This window comes from Cydia pomonella, chromosome 1 (assembly GCF_033807575.1).
Source record: "Cydia pomonella isolate Wapato2018A chromosome 1, ilCydPomo1, whole genome shotgun sequence".
NCBI lineage: Eukaryota > Metazoa > Arthropoda > Insecta > Lepidoptera > Tortricidae > Cydia > Cydia pomonella.
In genome coordinates, this window is record NC_084703.1 from 13383304 (window position 1) to 13407091 (window position 23788).

Here is a 23788-nt window from a genome sequence, read left to right on the forward strand (position 1 = left end):
CGGGGGGTATTTTTTCCACATTTTCCTTCATAAGTATTTTTTTTTCACTATGAAAAAAAACATAAAATATTGTTTTATAATGTTCAATTTGAGCTCTTTCAAATGATACCCCACTTGAATTAGTAACTAGAGTTTGAAATTTTGCCCCTTCTTTATATTTCCATAATTAATATAAATAAAATAAGAAAATTACACTTTCAATATGTCTGGGTTAGCGTCGCTCATTAGTCTCATTACTATTCTACATTTCAAATCGATAGCTTAAGTACTTCTCGAGATATTTAGCAATGTTACAGACGGACAGACAAAGTCGCACCATATGGGTTTCTACCTTTTTGGTACGGAACCCTAAAAATGTTTGTGGAAGACCCTTATTCGTTTTGAAAGACCTATCCAACGATACCTCATACTGCAGGGTTGATACGAAAAAAGATTTCACCCTCACTTTACGTGTACACTATCTTTTTTATTTATTTCATCATACGTTTTGTCGGATTTATTGATTTATATATCCATGCCAAATTGCAGTTTTTTTAGCACTAACCATCACGGAGCAAATCCTCGACAGACAGCCGTATGGCGATTGGCGAAACTGTAAGGGTTCCTAGTTGACTACGGAACCGTAAAAACGGCTGACGATTGAATCAACGTAGATAAAAGTGGTGTCAAAATAAACCATTTACAAAATCACTTATCCTGTGAGTCCTTGTTTTATACAGAACAGACGGACCATGGTCTCCCTTCTAGTACGGAACCCACACAACAATAGTTCGTGAAAAGCGTTCTCGTGATTCTAGTATTAAAGGTTTTCATTATGCATGTTGTTTGCTATCAAGGCTTATTTTCGCCGACTAGCAACAAAATCACACGTCTTGACTGTCAAAAGGTTAACTTATTCGCCATACTGAGTTGCTTTTGGTAACATTTTATTATTTAATTATTGAGTAGCAATTATAACCATATTATGTATTTTGTGTGACTGTGACTGGAGGGTGGAGGCTAATCGTACTCGTAAAAATAATGGTTGTATTTGTAAATAAATGTACGTACTATAAGATGCACGACTATTGTTCGTTTTAGTTATTTGTTTATTTACTTCTTGTTCAAATAGAAACAAAACCACTATAAATAATAATTAGTCTAATCAAAGTTATGTTTATGATAGTACTTAAAATGATTCATTTAAAATAATAATTTCAATCAAATTTGCCTTAAAATAGGGGGTCATTACTTTGTGGAACAGCAGTAATTTATTTTACTCTGGTGACCTTTGCCCGGTCGGTACTCTCGGCAATTCATAATCGAGTTTTCCTCTCAGATTTGTTTCAATAGTGTCGTTTTATACTCGCATTTTTCTATGAAAACCAGCCGACGGCTAGCAACCCCTGTAGACTCGGAAACAAAAAAAGTCAAACTCCCCTTGTAATTTTCCCTGGCAACTCATAGCCTGTCTTTTTTCTGTTTAAACGGGCACGACATGATGCTCGCGGGTGTTTTAGTTAGACTAACGCGCTTGTGCGATCTTCGACAACAATCCTAGGAATGAAACGAGCGGTGTATATTTCAGCACGCTTCTCCCTCAATATGCTTAACAGTGGATTGGTGTGGGGTTGACTCGGGATACGGCGCTGGGTGACGCCCCAAATTTGTGGAAGTGAACTAAAAGATGTCTTTGTCTCTTTCTGGCATAACATCCCCTTTCCGTGCTTTGCAAAATGAAATGTTCAACGGTGTGATATCTCACAGTTGTTTTCTTCGCAAATAATTGGTGTTGTTCATGAATTGTAGTTTTTTTTAAATAATATTGTATTAGAAGTTTAGTAGAGCGGTGTCGATTGTTGGCAATAGAGTGAAAGTGTCGCGGCAGTATTAAATCAAGTGCTAGCGTAGAACCATGTAACGCGCGTTTCCTTATCGATTTTCTGTATGCTGCAATAAACTAGTATTTAAATCGCGAATGCGGTGTGTTCACACTTTACCATCATGCGTAACCACGTAAGATTTCATGACCGAACCTCTTGAAGTATAATAGTAGATTATCGATGCTGAATTTAGAATTCACAAACCAGATTGTATTTTATGAGGATTAGGATTATTAATATATAAGCGTCCATCTCATAAACGACAACTCAAAGAAGAAGTTACTATATTTTATGTAATTTATAATGACATGAAACATTAGGAATTAATGCCTTATGCCGATGATCGTATCGCCATTGTTTTGGGAATGGTTCAACATTTGGCTCGTTCAATTTTTAAAAGATTTGTATCATGAAATTAAAATGGTGGCACTAAGAGGAACCAACAGTTCTCTGAATTCTCTGCCGCATGCATGTGCCAATCATGGAGGCCAGTCACAGCACGGTGCGATTGATGTGGCACAAAGTATACAAACATCGCTAAACATGCCGCAGGCGGCCGTCACGCAGCACATGAACGCGAATCAAATCAATTTGCCACTGAACAATGTCTCGCTGCAGTTCATACCGCAGCAGCCCAACTCGAGCTCTCTCAAGCATGAACAGCCTTCTTCTCGGTACTCCAACTCCAACTGTATGCTGCCATCGCACCATTACAGATTGCTAACTCAAGCTAGTAAGTGCATACCTACACGTGATTGGTCAAACCCGTTTTGGTTTATGTTTTATTTAGGTTTGTTTACTGTGAACCATTGTGTTTTGTATAGTGTGTCGTGTACGTATACGAAATGTTTAACAACTGTTATTATAACATGTGGTCCATTGGGCTAGTAATGTTTTGATTGGTGGTCGTCATTCGTATTTTTTATTGATATCTCCGAGATTTTCCTTAGCTAAGATATTCAGTTATCCTCGGGCGCCTACACCACACAGTGAGTTGATGACTTAGTACTGTTATTTTTTCTTTAAATCGTGAAGAAGAATAATGTAATAGAGATGTAATGTTGCGCAGGAACGGAATGCTACCATCCCTCGGGCGGCAGCGGGGCGGCCTTCATGCCAAACTCGGGCGGGGGCGCGCAGCCAACACCGCAGGCAGGTCTCCGCTCACAGCCGGCGCCCCCGCAGGCGGCGCCGCCGGCACCACCACAGGACATGACGAAGAACTCAATGGTACTGTCATTCTACATTAACTTGTTACGCCGTTTTCATTCTGCCATGGACAACTAAAACGTAAAGTGAAACAGATTTAAATATGTGTTTTTGCGTCTCTTAAGTAATCTCAACATGTCGGTTAGATGTGTGTATTAGTTGTGTTGTGGTTGTAATGTGTAAACATTACAATGCCATATGAAATGTTCCGGAAACAAGCATAAGTTTGTTTAGATAAATTATGCGACCTCACCAATTTCGTATATGAAGTACACTGATGAGGGTGCATGAACGTTTTCAGGCTGGGCACAGTTTCGTGGCACCACAGAGCCAGACGCCGCAGACGCGGCCGCAGTACCACAACTACCAGTTCCGACCAGGCCAGCACGGCAGCAGGCCGAATGCACATCCTAGGTATTATCTAAACTACATACATGTTCGACAGCTACATATATTTTTCCTATAGGAATATTTTGCTCCGCAACGTCAGTAACGCGCCTATTAATCGCCAGTCGCACTAGCTTTAATCGCGACTATCAATCCAATATTTAAAAACAAAATTGTAAAGACTAATTCTTAGAAGATCACATTACAATTGGATGACTCGGCACTTTATGTACTAGTACGGGTACGATTTAAAGACGTTTGGTGTAAGCCAGAGTTTTAGTACTGTTAAGGTAATAATAAACGACAAAACATCTAAAAGTGCCCTTTATTTGACCCGAATTTTGCCGATACCTAAACTAAAAAGAGGGCCTAAAGGCCGCGCACGCTGCGAAATTGATTGTGAACTTTCATGGACCCCAAGACCCCAACTCACATAGAATTGACTAGGGGAGGAGGGGGGCTAACGCTAAATTGTAGTTTTTATATTGAGTTTTTACATGGTTTAATCAAGGGCAAATGGTATGAAACAAAATCACACGGACACTATATTTGCAAGGGCAGACTCTAACCAAAACCTTAAAATATTAGAGTTGGCTCGATACAAGAAAATCACGAAAGCATGTCTAATTTTCATTTATTTTCAATTGTATGTATATCATTACTCGGCATGCCATAGCCGTATAATTTTAGTACAAAATAGCTAGTAATATAAACAGACGGATTTGACTAGCAACATTTCAAACAGAAGTATACTGAGTCGCTTACTAAGTTCTGTTACTAGGTTTTCAACTCATTAAATATAAAATAAAGCTTAATGTATAAAAAAAGTTTAGGCACAGTTTGTTAGCTTATTTTGTAATGATCATAACATGATATAATAATATAAAATTCAGATGGAGAATTTATGGGAATCCTTGGAAAGCTCCAAATTGCCTGAAGATGTAAACACGCGGTCATTTTATGAAAATTATACTAAACAAAAAGTGTGTCCAATGCAATTTTGCAACTTTGCCAGAAGGTTCAATTGCTTGTTTTAATGAGGCCTCTATATTATCGCAAATTTAGTGACTACTATTTTTTTACTAGTTTATATATAAGATGTTCCCCTTCAAACATTGCATATTTTTCACACGAAAACGTATAGATTTAGTCAAATGTGCAAGAGGCAGGCTTGGAAAACTGCACATTATGTATTTAATAAAAAAAAAACCACGTAAACTATATATTAAATTAAAGATGCATAATAAAGCTATCGAAATGTGCAAGGCTGATATATCCTTAATATGATTAGAAATAAATAGCAATTTTCCGAGTGCTACAGGGAATTCTGTAAAACCAGAACAACAATGTATACTACTTTGTATTGCAAGCTTATCACTTTACAGCTGTATACATTAATAATTAAAAATCGATACCTACTTAATTTTATTTTGTGGTCTCTGGTAACAGCACTTATTAGTAACCAATTGGGTATTTTCAGAATTGACAACATTTAAATTTTCTGACCCTATAATTTTATTGGTTATCTACATTTTAATTGAAACGAGGAATACGCTAATAGTTCATTTTTCCACTAGAATTTGTATTTAATTTATTCTATTTTTTTGCCTAATAAGTAAGGTATATTGTTGAAGTAATAATAATAAGTAATATTGATCTGCTGGCGGCACCCTAGGTTAGGTTTTTTATAATGTGTTTATATCCTTTGTATTGTTTTGTGCTTTTATATTTTACTTTTATATACATATTATAAAAAGCCTAGCTTAAGAAAAGAGATAAATAAAGGAGATAAGTAATATAAACTAAATTAAACCTAATAAAATAAGAAAACATAATATTTTATTATAATATTTTTTTGTGTATTTATTCTAAATTGGCGTAACTCCAGTTCTACGCTAGAAGCTAAGTCTTATCTCGATAGAAAAAAAACATGACTTCAGCAATCTGACGTCGTCTGTCATTGGCAATGTATTGAACTGGTCCGTTTTTGTTTTAAAACAATTTTGATAAAATAACAGTTTTTCTACGACGATTTGGATATTATAACGGATATTGATACACGAATACGATACCAGGCTTTTATACGGATACGTCGGATCGACGAATAAACACTAACGAATGTAATGTAATTAAATCCCCTCCCCTCTTAAGTTGACGGTCAAATTGAAATTTTAAATACTTAATGTGGCCTATATCCGCCAGGCGGCCACCATACTAGTCTCTCTCTTAAAATGTCTTATTCGTTTTTCGTCACGGCCTTCCTAGGCCTCATTCGTTGTTTTTCTTCCTCCTTTTTCGTATCATTCGCAAGTTATTATTTGGTCACATTCGTTTTTCGTTCTCTCTCTCTTTTTTTTGCTCTCATTGGCAATTCGTCTCGTTCTTTTTTGGATGCATTTGCTACCCGTCCCGTTCTCGGTCCTAATTTTTTTCGAGAAAGTCATTATCATTACTGTATTCGTTTTAGAGACATTTCCAGGTAATATTATGTAGTAAATTGGTATTAAATATAATATTTGCAATAGTTTAATGATATTAATATGAACCATTAGTCACAAAGCTCACAAATAGCGATTGAAACGAAAAACGAATGAAAAACAATTTTTTTTTTGGCGGAAACTACAATGAGATACAAAACGAAACTGAACAAAAGATAATGAGTCTAAAGAAGACAAGTTAATAGTACATTTCAATGCCAGTGTGCAAAGTGTGTCATTATTTACGAGTCCCGAAATGTCACTAGTCGTAGGCGAACCAAAGTAATTAATGACACTTGCACATGTACATTGAACGACGTTTTGTAATACATTTTCCAAAAGAATCACAATAAAACAAATATCGGTAACGTAAGTATTACACTTACAGACCTTGCAGTTACGAATTTTCACTTGAACTTGAATGCTATTGTTAATTCAGCACTATATACACTACGTTCAGCAAAGACTTACATTGCAAAAATTGATCACAACAACTCATTTCATATAAAAACACTCTCACAGTTGCTATTTAAGTTGAATTATTTTGTTACAACTGAATTTTAGTAAGTGAATACTGAAAATGGCGGGCGCCGTTTTCACTTTATAATTTTCCATTTTTCCTATTAACGACAGCCAACGTGGCAACGATAGTTTCATTCAGCCAATAATTTAAAAAATGTTTTAGTGAAATATCGTCTCATATAATATAACATTTAATTTGTATAACAAATATCGTTTTATATAACATTTAATTTGTATAATAAAAAATCTTTAAACCTTTAAACGAGCAATTCTTGTATATTTTTATATATATTTCGTGCATCTCTGAAACGGCTCTAACGATTTCGATGACATTTGCTATATGGAGGTTTTCGGGGGCGAAAAATCGATCTAGCTAGGTCTTATCTCAGGGAAAACGCGCATTTCTGAGTTTTTATGTTTTCCGAGCAAAGCTCGGTTTCCCAGATATTAAATATTTAATTTATACCGTGTAATAATATTTTTTGATGTAATAAAAAGTAATGGTTTAATAAAAAAATATATCAAGTTTTTGGGCATCCAAACTCTTTGGTGTGATCGTATGGATTACGGTCAGATATAAATTTTAAAAAGTTGGATAAGTAAGCACTAGTTTGCAAAAACCAACTTTGCGAACGCTAAACAGCTACGTAAAGTAAAACATTTTGAACAACTGTATTAAAATAGTTTTACGATACAAGTGCAGAAAATAGGAATTTCGCAACGAGTGGTGATTACCTATTCCTATTCGCACGTGTATCGTACAACGTTTTACATTACATATGGCTCTTTAAAGTTTCGACATATCACAGTGTGTAATTTTGGCTTGATTGCAGCCATGTGTGGTTTATGTGTTTAATTGATAGCTGTTACTATTTTAGAGGTTTGACAACGACACCGAAGGTTTTTTATAATCATTTTCGGTGTTATTGTGATTTGCGAGAAAAACCCATAGAAACCAAAAAAATGCAATATCTTTTCGCAGGTGCATTATAAACAAACTATATTATCATAAAAGAAGTTTGTAGCCATAACTCTGCTAAAAAACTACATAAAAAACATGGTACATTAAGACACAATTCAGGTTTTTGTTAAATAGGAAAAATATTGTTTTGTGGGGCAGTGCCTTAATGGTCGCATTTTATTTTTTAATGGACTGAATTAACACATAATAACATAGTTGTATATTATATGCCAGCTCATAAAAATGAAGGGATGACGAGATATGATTTTTTTTTTGTTTTGTTGAGGGTTGTCACTAACTTTTCTATGGAAATTTAATTATCATGTTCAGTCATATTCATTGATTCTGCTCATAAATAACATCGTACAATTTGGTTTATCATTAAATCCTCATAACTTTTTAAAACTTAAAGGTCAAAACAAAATCTTCACATTTTTTTTGGTTTGTAATAGGCATCATTATGTTTGATTGTTATAAAATTGTGCTACGCAAAAGAACTTTGGGTCATATTTTCGATGAAGGACATTGCGTGGTAATAGGAAGGGGTCCGCCCTCGCCAAGCTGACGCTAAAACCCAATATGATCCGGAGAGGCGGGGGTGAGGCGTCATGGAGCCGGAAAAGACCCATGGCACTGCTTTGCCTCAGGAGAAATTGACCCATTTTCCTGGGGGATGTCATTTTGGGCCTCGACCGAGTAACTTAATGCTAGAGGGGCATGAGGGCGCCCACAAGCTTGTTTATTGGAAGACCAAATCCAAAATGATATCAGACACAAAATGGGTTTGTTAGTTGACGTAGTTCGGCCCAACTCAGGAACGGAATGCTTTATCAGAATCAAATCTTAAAACCGTTGCCAATATTTTAGGCCTCGAAGAATGGCTTGTTGATGACCTACATACTATTTTTGTGGCATTGTCATGCTGTTTGGAAATAGATTCTATGAATTTTAAGGTATTTTGTAACAATTTGGCTACCAAATACGCCAAAAAATATGGCTGGTACATGACCGTCACGGTTCATAAAATACTAATACATGGTGCGAAAATCATAGAATCTATTTCCTTACCCATTGGAATGCTCTCAGAACAAGCCGGTGAATCAAGGAACAAATTTTGGCGTTATGATCGAGAGCACCATCTACGCAAATTAGACCATAAAACCACTATCCTTGACTTCCACCGAGCTTTAGTCTTCTGACCCTCTTTTGTCGACAATGTCCGTTGGTGATAGACAAAAAAACGAAAACATTCTGCCATTCCAGAAAAAGTTCTGCAACTTTTAAAACCCACAATGGATAACGTACTTATCCATGACGACCCGTCACCGCAAAAATATTCTGATGATACTTGTAGTGAATTTGAACGGGATACTGACTATAACGAACATAACAACATCGTATTATCATCTGTAGAATTGTATTGTGATGATTGATGATGATTGATCACTAAGCTAAATTTCATCTACTTAAATCTGTTCAGCCGTTCTTGTGTGATCGAGCAACAAACATCCAAACACACAAGCTTTTACATTTATAATCTTAATAGGATTTATTTTTGTGGCTAGTTTTGGACAACCCTATTTCCATATAAATTTCTAAAATACTTAGAAACGCTATATCTCTCTACCCCTTCTATTGTGGTGTGTAATTTTTTAGGACATAATAAACAACAATATTGTTCATATTTATAATGAAGAATAAAATGCGACCGACACAAGGTTAAATTAAAAATCAATAAAAAGTGAAAATAAGAAAATCTTAAATAATTCTTATAATACTACAGTTACATTTCCTATTTTTTTATACGAATAGATAGTGCAATGTTACGTTACATAAGATTCTAACAAAAATAGAAACAATTATATTTTAGGAGAAAAAAAAGTAATTTTTCCTTCAGGTCATTGACCTTTCACAAAAAAAATAATTTCTACAAAAGTATGCAGAAATTTACTATAGAATTTTTTATCAATTGTTTGCCATATCAAGCTCTTTCGAATAAACACATAAAGTAGACGTGGCCGCAGCCGGGCCAAAATTACACACTGTGCATATGCACGGAAAGTGCTCATTCCCGCACGCGTGCACAAGCAGCACCATATGTACTGTAAAGAATATAGCCAAAGAAGATAGTGACAAAGAGCGAACAAGACGTAAAGAACGAGTGACGAATATAGAATGATACGAAATAAGAAATAAACGAAAAACGAATGAGACGAGCGATGCTGACACCTAATGGCATACGTACGAATAATCAAATGCATACACTTTTTATCAAACTCTATTAAGTCTATTACCGGTTTTTTACTCTGTTAAGGCTGCGTTTCCACCAGATATGAGTGAGGAATGTGTTTAAGAATCAATAGAATCACTTCATTTGTTAGTGATTGTGATTCTATTGGTTCTTAACAAACACCTCCTTCGCTACGCACCATCGCACATCTCTGGTGCAAACGCTGCCTAACTTTGGGTATATGGCTAAGGAAACTGCTAGTGTCCGACCGAAACATGATTTTTTTTTGCTGAAGCCGATACCGAATGTTCGGTTTTGGTTCTAGTTTCGGCCGAAACCGAAAATTTAGTTGGACCGTTACCCATGAAAGAGTAAATACCTATAATTCGCATAGGTGGTACAAAATAAAACAAGTTTAGTAAAAAAAAGCAAAATAAAATGTACCTATTCTAAGTTTTAATTTTTAAAGGTCACAATCAACCTAGCTTCAATAAGGCCTGTTCAATTTACTTAGTGGACACTCGTACACCTATTTTAATCGGCTTATTTAAAAACAATTGAGCGAGCTGTACTCGCAACAAGCTCTTATTCATCATTGCTACATATTTATTCCTCAACAGTCAAATATTTTCCCTAATGCATCGAATTAATGTAAAAAATTGCAAGTTAGCTGTGCAATCATGGTGCACAGGCACGTATTCACTGCTAAACTCATAGTCAAACGCAAATCAAATATTTAAAACATTTGGAGAGCATCATAGAATTGAAGATTTTACAAAATCACAGCCCAGAAGTTACATAAAATCTAAAAATATCTTATCGGTTTGCGAAATTCCAGAAAGCAGACGTTATCGTGGGGACAGTTAAAATATCAGAAAAATATCCAATAATAAAAACATAAAATGGCCAAAAGAATTGCAGAGCAGCAATCGTGGCTACCTGTACAGGATTTTACTAATAGTAGATTGTTAACCAAGGGATGAATGGCACTCATTTCAGTCGAGGTAGGCTAAAATGATGCTTTCACCCGAGTTAAACACTCTACTTTTCATTTCGAAGGAGCATTTTAGGAGGAAAGTAAAGTGCACATGTTTTAAAAAGAAAACATGACTAAGTATTAACTTTTATAGTATTTCTAGAGGGTACTTTCAATTAACAAATTAGGCAAGATTATCGTTGTTTATGGAATGAGGAGTTAAATACTAGAATGGAAATTGTATAACAAATCCATTTAAAACAAAACTTCAATTGTTTATCGCAAATAAAAAACGTACTTTGAAACTAAAATGTTCTAATGACACAGAAAGTGATAATCGAAAAAATCTTAATGCGGTTCATAGAATACATCTACTTACCAAGTTTGAACAGTATAGCTCTTATAGTTTCGGAAAAAAGTGGCTGTGACATAAACGGACAGAGAGACGGACATGACGAATCTATAAGGGTTCCGTTTTTTGCCATTTGGCTACGGAACCCTAAAAAGGAGTGGTAAGTAGGTACTGTTGTATTGTAAAAGTGAACTTAAGAAATGATGACGAGAAGCTAAGAATAATTTAAACGAATGTGATTTCAGATTCTCAAAATGCGTCAATAATGTACATGCCTTTGCTGATGCGGCGCATCAGAGTATATTTCAGAAATTTTACCAATTTATTTATTGATACAATGATTGAAAGTACAAGGTCATAAGTTTCGATACGACCGAAAGGTTTGGTAGTTTTTGCGCCGAAACCGAATCTTCGGCCGAAACACGACTTTTATTCCGAGACCTGCCGAAGCCTAAACTTAGGTCGAGCACTAGAAACTGCATGGTATAGTTTTTTTTTCGTAAATAGTAATTTATAGCTGTGTTTTAACACGGACATTATAAACTAAAACACAATTGAAAAATATGATGATCAATTAATAAATGATATTTCGAATAGCAATCGTCCGAGATAGTAATTACATTTAGTAGCATAGTAGCAAATGTGTAAACACACTGAACACTAATAATGTATGTAACGGGTGATAACAAAAAAATGAAAATGATTTTATGTAGACTTATAAACAAAACTATCTACATAAACAAAAAATGTGTCAATAGGGACCGTGCGCGTTGGAGGGTCTGCCATCTTGTGGCCTGAATCGGAACCATAAACGTGTACATTTACACGTCACGTGTTTTCTTGTGCATAGTAGGTTCTGCCATCTTGTGGGCTACATCGGAACAATAAACATCACATTTACGCCTCGCGCCAAAAATCTGACGGCTCCAGTGCTGCCTCCTACAGTTCATGCACGCTCCCTATAAAGTTGTTGCTAGTTCTTTTGAGATTCTTGAATGTCAAATGTTTTATTTTTTCAAACATTTGTTTTGTTCGAATGGAGTCGAAACAAGAAACTCTGTGAAAACGTGTTCTACATTAAAAAATTCTAACTTAAACATGGGAAAAAGGATACAGTTGGTCATTTTAGTACAGAGAATGTACCAGTTTCTACTATATGTAGAATTATTGCATCCTTGACTATAAATCGCAAAAGTGGTAGTGGCTGGCCAGCGAAGATAATAACCAAGGCAAGCCTGAATTTCCTCCAAAGCATTTTGAATTATATGAATTCCACGAGCAAACGAGATGTCGCCAAATAGTTTAAGTATTACCAACCGTACATTTGTTGATCATTTAAAAAGGTAAAAGCCTCGGAATACACTGATCAGTAAAAATCGACCATTATGTGAATCGACCATTGATGAAATCATTCACTTTGGATGATGAAAATTATTTTCCTTTTAGCAAAACTGATATACCTGGAAATGGTTGATACTACACTAGTCATAATTCTACAATACCAGGCCATATCAAACACAAGCATTATGGACAAGTTTGAGCAGATAAACATTTATAATTCTTGGACTCCAATAACATACCATTTGTATGTAAGGAAGACCAAAATCCCACAAATCTTCCACAATGTCGGCTGATTGATAGTTTTTTTGGCTGTTTGAGTGTATAAAAATAATTGGAGAGCTGAAAATTGTACCCAGCTAATAAAAATTACTAAGACTTGTGTTCCGAAAATAAAAACCGTGTCCAAAGCCTCCAAAGGTCTTATTCGAACTTTATATCTTAAACAACGTCAAAAGCTGACCACGGGCTACTGTTATTGTAAATAATTATAATGTATATATTGCCTAATAATAACAAAGTATCGTAAAAAGTAATACGAGTATTTTTTCACACCTCTGAAATAATTCTCATTTTTTTGGTATCACCCGTTAGGGACCTTATCAGATACAAATAAATCATTAATTATCTCCAAATGGAATTAATAAGAATACCGGTATTTGAGAATGTTACTTAATTTAAGATCAAGAATGCACCCTTGAAATCAACGGACTTCTAAAAAACACAATAATAAATAAAACAATAAATTTAAACTTCGTCTAGTTTTTCAAAATGCCTCGTATCGCATCAATGTACTTAAAAGTAGCATTCGCGCCGCAATTCTTACATTACCTTATCAGCGTATTCAAACAATGCCAAGCGTGTAAGCGTAATTGAATGGATTTGTCAAACCAACCAACGATACTTAGAAACCTGTAGGTAGTGCACGACTCATCATCATCATATCAAAATTATAGTGGATGTGTAAAACTATACTTGTGTAGACTTCTATTGTTATGTCCGGGTTACCAGCTTACAATTTATTAATTGTAGAACCAGAGGGTAGCATAATAAAACGTATATATCATGATATGACAGTTGTTATTCTTGAGTCTGGCGTCATTGAAAAGAAGGTTTTTGTGAAACTAGAATTTCTGAAGTAAACAATTAACATTGATAATGTCGAATTCACAATACAACGTTTCTAACAAACATAAATGTAGGATTGACATGTAAGTTCTGAATTTGAAAGTTTTATGGCGTCTTAAAAAATGCGTATGCAGTAAATCACGTCATTTCACTTCTTAAAATATTATTTACTGACAGGGATTCTATCGTGATTCTTCTACGATCACCATTAACAGAAGGGTTTTTGGGACGTGGTTTCTTTCTTCACCGCAGGATGGGAGATGAAGATAATTTCCTAAATAAAATGTGATTAGTGATTACAAACAAAGTTTTGAATCTAAATTCCGTACGATGTTACTTACCACATGGTAAATGCGCATTTGTACGTCGACGCCAAATATATGTTTACGTTTTTCACCTTATTATTATTACAAACAAGTAAGATGGCAAATGTGAACATATCATTGACGTCGACTGTTTTAAGGTATCGACTTAACCAAGTTTGTCAAAAATTTCCATACGAGATCATATTATATATATTATGGCAAGATTTCGCACAACCTATTTCAGTAAATGTCTTAATATCTTAAGACTTGACTATTCACCGTATGTTCTTCTATTATTAATTGCATACGAACCTTAAATTCACAATTATAGTTGGTCAAACCAATTTGTCAGTAAATAAGAACAAAAAAAACTATACTCATCCTTTTCTTTTGGATGCTAGTACTAGTGTAAGACAAAGATAGTGTGACGCCCTCTGTCTATGTTTGAAATGAGATAGCCCTTTGACAAACTATAAATTCGTTATTCCATACTATGATTGTTACAGTAAGCCGTATTTTTAGAGCTATTTGACCATAGTGCTGAACTCAAATTCTACTTTGTCAGTGTTAATATGGCAATCATCATCATGTGCATAGTTGATTAGCAGAATTTTTTACTAACAATATCGAGGGAAATGGCTAATAAAGGTCCAACATTAACATTACATTAGTCTTTCAGAAATATAATAGATACACGTTTTAGAACTTTAAAAATAAACTCAAGTGCTGCGATATACACGCATCAGCTCCAAGAGCGAATCAAATAAAATAATTATTATTATTAAACCAAAGTCCCGTCAATGGGTATTAATAGGGATGGCGGGGTGAATAGGGACAAAAACCGGGAACTACGTTTTCTCAAACTTGCAATGAAATGTTGACATGACTTACTTCAAATAAGGTCCGGAAATACTACGTATCCGGTACGATGAGTGAAGATGACATGTAAAATAATTTCATACAGCCTAGGCATGTAAAGCAACCTTCTTTTTCTCAAACTTGTAATGAAACGTTGACATGACTTACTTCAAATTAGGTCCGGAAATACCACATATCAGATGCGATGAGTGAAGGTGATATCCAGGGGTCGGACAAAAAGTGCGCATGACGTCAAACCACTTATAGGATGATTTCAAATACATAGTATTTTTGATTTTCATAAACAATTATCACTTATCATTTATCAACCTCTTTATTAAACGATATCGCCACTTGAAATGAGTAAGTACGTTTTTGACTGACACATTGTCAATCAGATGAACAATAAATTGACTTCGTTACTGTTTAGCTATTGTATCTTCACGATTATATTTAGCTAAAATTTATATTTACTAATGTATAAGAAAACGCTCTAAAATGTCATGTCATCTTTACTTGAATATTGTGGCAATTTACCGTTTTTGGAGGTACGTGACAAACACGTATACTGCTAATCTTACCTACTGTTCCCACTTTTGACTATTAAACCTATTTATCTGAGGATTCCACAGACTTGTTCTAACTAATTTCAAATAATTATACCTTATGGTAACAAGTTTCGTGAAATTTATTTTATTCACTACATCACCCTACCACCTGTATTATTAATTCCATGGATTTATTTACGTTTATTTTGTTACTTCATTAATACTACTTTGTTACTACATGTCACTCGGAAGTTTAAATACAAACTCAAACATCATCCTGTGTGCAAGATTACGTCATTTTTACGTCATCCGCACTTTTTGTCGGACCCCTGGTGATATGTAAAGGAATTTCATACAGCCTTACACACCTAGGCCTGTAAGGCAACCTTCTTTTGTTTTTATACGTCAAATTATGGCACGTCTTGGCATTCAACCTTAAAAAATTCTGCCATTATGCTTTTTTCTTTTTTTTGTCGTTTTTCTTTTTTGTGTTTGTTGAATATCATTTCAGGGGTCCAAAGGGGAACGAAAATTTGATTATTTTGGCGCTACGACGGACGTTTTAGGAGATACAGCCATAAATATATTTCTGCATGACCGAAAAAAAAACTTTATAGGGCTGTATTTCCTAAACCGTGCGTCGTAGCGCAAAAATAATAAAATGTTCGTTTCCCTTTGGAACCCTATGCACTGAATAACCTATCACATTAGGACATGAAACAATCATCATCATCATTTTTTTTTTATTATTTCATTGCAAGTTTGAGAAAAGCACTATACAAATCGCGGCGAGAAACGGGGTTGCCGGCCGCGTATCCCTATCCATCCTCGCTAAGCTCGGCCGTCTATATCTACTTGGCTTGCAACCCGTATCGCATCCCGTCCTCTATAGTAATGCACTATTGTTTTTAAACGTCAAATTGTGATACAACGTCTTGGCATTCAACCATCAAATAATAGTAGATTCGTAATTTGTTTATCGAAACGAGTTAAGGTGGTTCGATTTTCATACAAAAAACAATCGCTATTTATTAATTAATTACACAATATTATTACATAAATAGTTGCGCATCTATCTACTTTCGAATATTCATTTGCGCTAAATTAATAGAAAAACTTTGTTTCATACAGAAATCATGCAATAATCAACGTTATATTTTTATAAATTTTACTCATGTGTGTGTGACAAATGTCGTGTACAAATACATTGCGGCGTTGCCACTCCATGCTTCGGACGGCCATCGGCGCGACGTTGCGATGTTTGACGCGTTTTTAGCTGACTCTGTCGACACTGACACTCAGTGTGACCAGGCGTACGATAATTGTCGTACATGTACGATAATTTGGGCCCCGGTACGACGTAATGTTCCTAAGAGCATTATCGTACACTAACAGCCCTTGGATGATGCCACCTTAAAAGTCTAGTAATTTGAAGCAAAATATGACACTTTCTCTCAGAAATAGGCTAAAATTAGTATCTTTTGGGTGTTCGGCTCCTTGGTGTAAGTTTAAAGTTTAAAATGTCTCAATTTCCTGTATACCGTTTGAGTCTATCCCAAAAATACACAAACATAAACAGATTTTTTGCGCAATTTAGACGAAAATTGTCTTTTTTTTATTATTAATTGGAAATGTAAACTTATTTTGCTAGACATTTTTAGGGGCTGCCTTTTTGATTGGCGTACGATATTTTTTTCAACGGTACAATAATATTGACACTCAAGTACGATAATTCTCTTCCGCTCACCTGGCAACACTGCTGAAACTTGACAGGACCTGGGGGCCTACCGCGAAAACCTAAATTCGCAAATTGCGGGGATCTTTCTCTTTTACTCTCACTAAGACGTAATTAGAGTGACAGAGAAAAATGCCCGAAATTGACGAATTTCGATTTTCCCGGTAGCCGCCCTGGTGCTTGAGGTACTTGATAGAAAACAACGCTGCCGCATGTTCTGAATTGTGATTTTATGTGTTTTTGGATTGAAAATGATAGCAACGTCTAAATCAAGTTACAAAAATCATCGATATTCTGGTCCGCGAAAAACCAGGAAAGTGTAACTGTAATTGGAGTCTACAAAAATGACCAATTCATAGAAAATATGACCTAGAAACTAGTTCACTTCTATAAAACTCAATTTTGCCCGAGATTGTACTTAGGCGAATACCTAAGGGAGCTAAGTGTATTGATCTTGAATAATTAGTTGGCTAATATATGGCTCCAACATGATATGGACATTTACATCATAACTATTATACCTAGTTGGTTACTAAGTTCTGTTACTCGATTTCTTTCTTTCTTCCTAGCGTTGTCCCAGCATATTGCCACGGCTCAATGGAGCCTGGGGTCCGCTTTGACAACTAATCCCAAGATTTGGCGTAGGCACTAGTTTTTACGAAAGCCACTGCCATCTGACCTTCCAACCCAGAGGATAAAACTAAGCCTTGTTGGGATTAGTCCAGTTTCCTTACGATGTTTTCCTTCACCGACAAGCGACTGGTAAATATCAAATGATATCTGTTCTGAAGTTCTGTTACTCGATTTGCAATCTCTTTATTTCCGTTAAAACAAATGCTACCGAAAAAATAAAAAAATGACATAATGTGGTGGATTTGTGAGCTATAATTATATACCACACATAACGCTTATCTCGTCGTATCTATAATGAATTGGGGCCTAAAAGAGAATCGTATTCCAATTTTTTGAAACGCTTGTATTACTTTCTATATTAACTAAAAGTTGCCTTCAAATTTAGCTTTTATACTAAAAATGGCTTTAAATATGTTAAATTAACAAAATATATTTTGACAGATGCTTTCGCGCCCAAAACGCTCTTTCAAAATTGTGTGACGTCACAGTTTATGGTTTGACACATAACTACATACACACGTAGAAGATACGAACTGTCAACTGATATTTGTCATTTGTTGTTAATCGCCTAACTGTCAACAGTGTCAATCCGAGAGTTGTGACGTCATCAGAATCTTCAATGACGTTTCGACTTTGGTCACGTGACGTGTGCCAAAAGATATTTTAAATTCAATATTTACAAAAATATGGTCATTACAGGTCCCCTAAAAGTAGTTTAACATGTTCTTATAATCCAAAAGAATTTATTGGGATACAATTATGCCCTAAGATTTGTAGATGGAAACAACCCTATTGCGTTGCACAAATGTGGGCACCCGCCAAACATAATTTTGGGTGTGTCATACTCAGGGCTAACACAGATTCATTTCTGTGAAAAAGGTGTGAAAACCGGAAACTGGAAACCGTTCTCGAACCAATAGTGAAGCCCTTAAGCCACACCCTATTTCAAAACCAACCATGGATCTTTGAACAGGACTCAGCTCCTGCACATAAGGCAAAAACAATTCAAGCCTGGTTTCGAAGGAACAAAATTGACTTTATTGCCCACGAAGACTGGCCGTCCTCCAGCCCGGACCTTAACCCCCTGGATTATGCCATATAGCAGGTTATTGAGGAGAAAGCCTGTGCTAAACCCCACACAAATCTTAACTCCCTCAAGCGGGCCATAGTTAAGACAGTGACGGAATTAGACATGACAATCGTGCGTGCCGCTATTGATGACTGGCCTCGTCGTTTGAGGGCCTGTGTCAAAGCCAGAGGAGGCGATTTTGAATGATATTGTCATATGTAATTCCTGATTTCGTTGGTATATTTTATGTAGATAAAGATTATTGCAGTAACAGAATTTAATAACCAACTAGGTAGAAAACAATGCAATACATAAACACATAAATTGGATATGATGTGATCCGTTGAATGAAATTGACAATAAATAAAATAAATAAATAATTTTCTATCTCTAGGCATTGTGTGAAATTTCTAGTTGTGTCAAAATACAGTGAGAGTCAGAATGGCGGGTGTACCTAAATAAAATCAAATGAAAAGCATACCATATTTTTGTACCTAATTTGTACTATTTAGTACCTCGTTTAAAAAAAATTGTACCTCACGGTACGTAAAGTTATCATAAAAAAACAGGTCACCCGCCATCCTGACAGTCAGAATGGCGGGTGTACTTTATTACGCTATGTTCCCGTGGTTATTGATAAATTCTATAAAAGCCAAATTTTTGTACCTTTTTTGTACCTTCACATTCAATTATAATATGAGTCATTTTATTTGTGGTTTCCAAGTTTTACTCATTTTATATTTTGCTTGCTATTACAATTTTGCAGGCGTTATAATTTTTCATGTTATTGATTTAATTTTTAAGAAAAAACGCTAAGGTACAATTATTTTTATTACGCCAGGATTTAGTACCTTTAATGTTTAATCTGTTAAGTTCAAATAACTCAGAAAATCATGTCTTAAAAATGATTTTTCTTAGGAAGATATCTTTGAATTGGCGCCTAGCCTTTTTTAACGCTAAGGTACAATTATTTTTATTACGCCAGGATTTAGTACCTTTAATGTTTAATCTGTTAAGTTCTAATAGCTCAGAAAATCATGTCTTAAAAATGATTTTTCTTAGGAAGATTTCTTTGAATTGGCGCCTAGCCTTTTTTAAGACATGATTTACTGAGTTATTTGAACTTAACAGATTAAACATTAAAGGTACTAAATCCTGGTGTAATAAAAAAAATTGTACCTTAGCGTTTTTTCTTAAAAATTAAATCGATAACTTGAAAAATTATAACGCCTGCAAAATTGTAATAGCAAGCAAAATATAAAATGAGTAAAACTGGGAAAGCACAAATAAAATGACTCATATTATAATTGAATATGAAGGTACAAAAAAGGTACAAAAATTTGGCTTTTATAGAATTTATCAATAACCACGGGAACATAGCGTAATAAAGTACACCCGCCATTCTGACTGTCAGGATGGCGGGTGACCTGTTTTTTGATGATAACTTTACGTACCGTGAGGAAAAATTTTTTTTAAACGAGGTACTAAATAGTACAAATTAGGTACAAAAATATTGTATGGTTTTCATTTAATTTTATTTAGGTACACCCGCGATTCTGACTCTCACAAAATATCGGGAAATCAATAATATAAACAAACATGGTAAATATCTCATTTCTTTTTATAATGGTTATAAATAGAAGGCCATGCAATTTTGTAACTCACTGTAATTTAATTAAATGTATCGTAATTTTTTTTTAATTCTACTGTAAAATAGTACCTACTTTTTTAAAGGCTGGGCAGTAAGGGATTGCTTTAATTTTAGAACAAAACAGCGTTTTTTTTTCGGAAATCTGACTTACAATTCTACTTAGAATCTTCTCCACCCTAGCATTAAAAAAAGATATCCTAAAATATCCATACCATTACGTCACATTTTAGTGTGAAAGAAATTTCAGTGTAAAACTGAAATTTCAATACAAATTTTCGGGTTTTTATAGCACGAGGATTGATTATGCTAGTGATTCTGAGTTGGAAGAACCCAAAAATATCATGATGTGTGAGAATCAGATTTTTAATATTTTTATGGAAAAACGCTCATATTTCTCATAAAATAATTTATTAATAATAGGTACTTGATAATACTGATAACAAAAAAGAAATTAATGAGTCTCGAACCCACATCCTCTTGCATGTATTTCTACGTACATACCGCAACGCTATTGAAGCCTACTCACGCTGTGCCAAATTGTCTACTACAAGGATTCCAGTACGACTGTTTGAATGTGTGAGTGATACTTAGAAATAGAGTCAAGAAACATTCTGACGACATTAAGGGGTAGTTTTTGTACAATGAAGTGTTCAATGTTTGTTTTAATAGTTCAATATTTATTTAAAGAGTGCGCTAAACATAATTTACGGTATAGAAATACCAAGACTACTCCACAAAAAAATTAAAACTCAAAATTTGCAATTGTGGCGCCATCTAGTGGGGTTTAAGCTTTGGGTAACCTAGTCGAACCACCTTAAAGTTAAAACGAGTAACTGGTTGGGTTAAAGTAATGAGAAATTTTATTTTCGAAAACCAGAGAATAAAGAGATAGCTATATTTTAATGGATTTTATAATGACAAACTAGAACATATCCCCTGTTCTGCGAGCCTCGCCCAGTCTCGGTGGTCGATATGGAAGGCAATCATGTCCCAACGTTACGTTTTGCATTCGCAACCGCACCAAGAAGAACACGACGAGGATGTCGAGAGGGTGCCCTAGCCAACGCAGACATCCCTGTCTGAGAAACGCGTTTATCATCCTGTCTTGCCATGATATTCCTAAGATCTTACGTGGGCGTGGGATTTTTTTTTCTAATATTGTGTTTTTTTTATGGTCGGGTAAAAAGTTTGTCCTAGAAATGAATTGCTCATCTTCGAATTATACGAAAACGATACCAAACTCGATCTGATAGCTATATGGGGGCAGACATGAAGCCCAGAATGCAGTACGGGAAATGTACCTTTCCCCCTCCCCCTCCCACCAGTCGGGGGTACCGCGTGTCAACCGGGCTAAATGAGCTTAGAATGACCTTAGGAACAACTGTGCCAAGTGGCGTCATTTAAGAAAAAAAAGCAAGGTCACTGCCACCATTTCCTCTACTTACTATGAGAACAATACGAGTAGTTATTTGTACAAGAAGAGAAAGAGAAAGAAATCAAAGTTTGATATTTCTTCGCCTGCTTATTTTGACTCCCGTGCAAGCGAAAGATTCTATAATATTCTATAATTTAGAATCTTGAGCGTAGTAAAGGACTCAAAAGCGCACGAGATGGAAATAACTTTGATCTCGTGTAGTACACAAAAAATTTCACGACAGCAGTGAGAACATATTTGGAATGTAAAAATACAACCTGAAAAAATGTATTCCGTCTTCGTCACTATTTCACTCATGTTTTCTTAAGGTATTCTAGCAATTAAGTTTAATTACTGCAATAAAACAAAACGAAAGAAATTTTAATAAAATAATATGGAAATAAGAAAATAACGAACGTCAATTGACAGTTTAATCGACAACTTGTTTTTGTAAATATAGTTTGTAAGATACGGTCCGAATTGCGGATACAACTTTTGTCAACTATAACTATAGTAGAGATCGTTAAATTGCGTAACAATTGCGTTTTTTTTAAGTTCATTGTTTTGATTGTATAATGAAATACTTAAAATATGGTATTTTTATTAAATTTTAAACTTTTATTTAATTAATTAATTATTACGAACGAAGACTCTTAGTGTGTTTGGGAACGATGCGGTCTGATTTATTTCGGGGGTCTATTATAAACTGTCAATATACCGTTGAATTACGTGTGCACTTTTTTTGTCCATTATTTTTGCTAATGACGTGAAAGGGACAAAGACAATAGGATCCAAATATTTCGAAATTGTATTAGGCTCCGCACATTGAAATGACATTCGAATATAAAAGTCACTTGAATGTTATTTTGTTTCACTCAGTTAGCAAAATGCGATTTTGCTCACTGTTTTTAAGCAGCTAATTATCCTTGTTCGAGCTGCTGACGTGAAAAATTTCTATATATGCCCGTCCTACTCTCCTTGGCCATCAACTAGCGACGCCCTTGATTTTGGACGTAGATCCCCTCGGCATAGCACAGCAGTTCTTTTTTGGTTTGTTCTTCCAATGAGTACATAGTGTGTATTTGCTGTTATTAGGCAGCAGCAACCGTTCATCCCGAGCCCCGCAGCGGCGGCCGCGTCGGGCCCGGTCATGTACCACCCCACACTGGTGTTCCCGCACATGAGCCTGCCGCCGCAGTCGTACCAGCAACCGCGCTCGCAAGGGTAACTATATGCAGGAATTCTATAACGTTAATAACTATGGTTACAACTTATTATCGATATAAATTATAGTGGCATCTGTACACGACAAAAAAGTGCGATTTACTGGAAATGATGATGATAGAATTTCCTTTTGCAGAGGTGGTCATTTTGACTTACAAATTGATTTAACCCTTTGTGTGACCTAATAACCTTGATATAGCAAAATATTTGATTTCTCTGATATTATGAGGGGCACCCCGCTATTGAATTCCCGCTTTCAGTATTACCTATGTATAATCTTTCTTCGCTAACTAATACCTACCCTATATGTTATATCTAACGCAAAATCAGAACTCAATTGACTCTATTAAAAATAATTATGTATGTTACCTTCATTTTAAGAACAAAAACACCGTTCACGTATCGGACTATAATGGTGTCTTGTCATAACATATAACTGCAGAATCGACCTAAGTTGAGCCGAGCATTCTATTATACTATAAGAATATCGCAAATAATAATGATTAATGTGATTTTTTGAATATTTTTAATAACTTTATGAAGGTATATCTTTATTATTGTTACTGTAATATTCCGAGAACATTGCATATAAGGTAGCTGTTTCAATACCCAAGTTAACCTTTACAGATTAATATATTAAGATAACGAACCGCTATTTTGGATTAGGACCCTTGTTTGTTTGTATAAATCATATCTTGACACCTTAAAGCTATAGATATACGGTATTTTGAATAAGTATATTATATTCATAGTAATATATATGTGTAACTTGTTCCACTTTGAGAGCGTGATTTTCATACACATGCAATTTGTATAATAATAATAAAGTTTGTTTTTTCTAATTCAAGTGTAGTATTGAGAGAAATATTTGTTTGTTCTTGCGGCTGCGTGTCCCAGGAGGTACTTATT

At 35.0% G+C, this 23788-nt stretch overlaps 1 protein-coding gene across 2 annotated transcripts in view; it reads left to right on the forward strand.

Annotated features, from left to right (window-relative positions):
- The window catches only part of LOC133515738 (eukaryotic translation initiation factor 4 gamma 3-like), a 65387-nt gene that overhangs the window by 8769 nt on the left and 32830 nt on the right, over window positions 1-23788 (forward strand). The window contains exons 2-5 of one of the 2 annotated variants that reach the window (XM_061848311.1): window positions 2826-2851; window positions 2932-3092; window positions 3373-3485; window positions 22751-22880. In XM_061848311.1, the coding sequence (XP_061704295.1) occupies window positions 2826-2851; window positions 2932-3092; window positions 3373-3485; window positions 22751-22880 (430 nt within the window). Of the gene's footprint in view, window positions 1-2180; window positions 2596-2825; window positions 2852-2931; window positions 3093-3372; window positions 3486-22750; window positions 22881-23788 lie in introns of those variants that run through there. The other variant, XM_061848320.1, reaches the window with a different exon arrangement.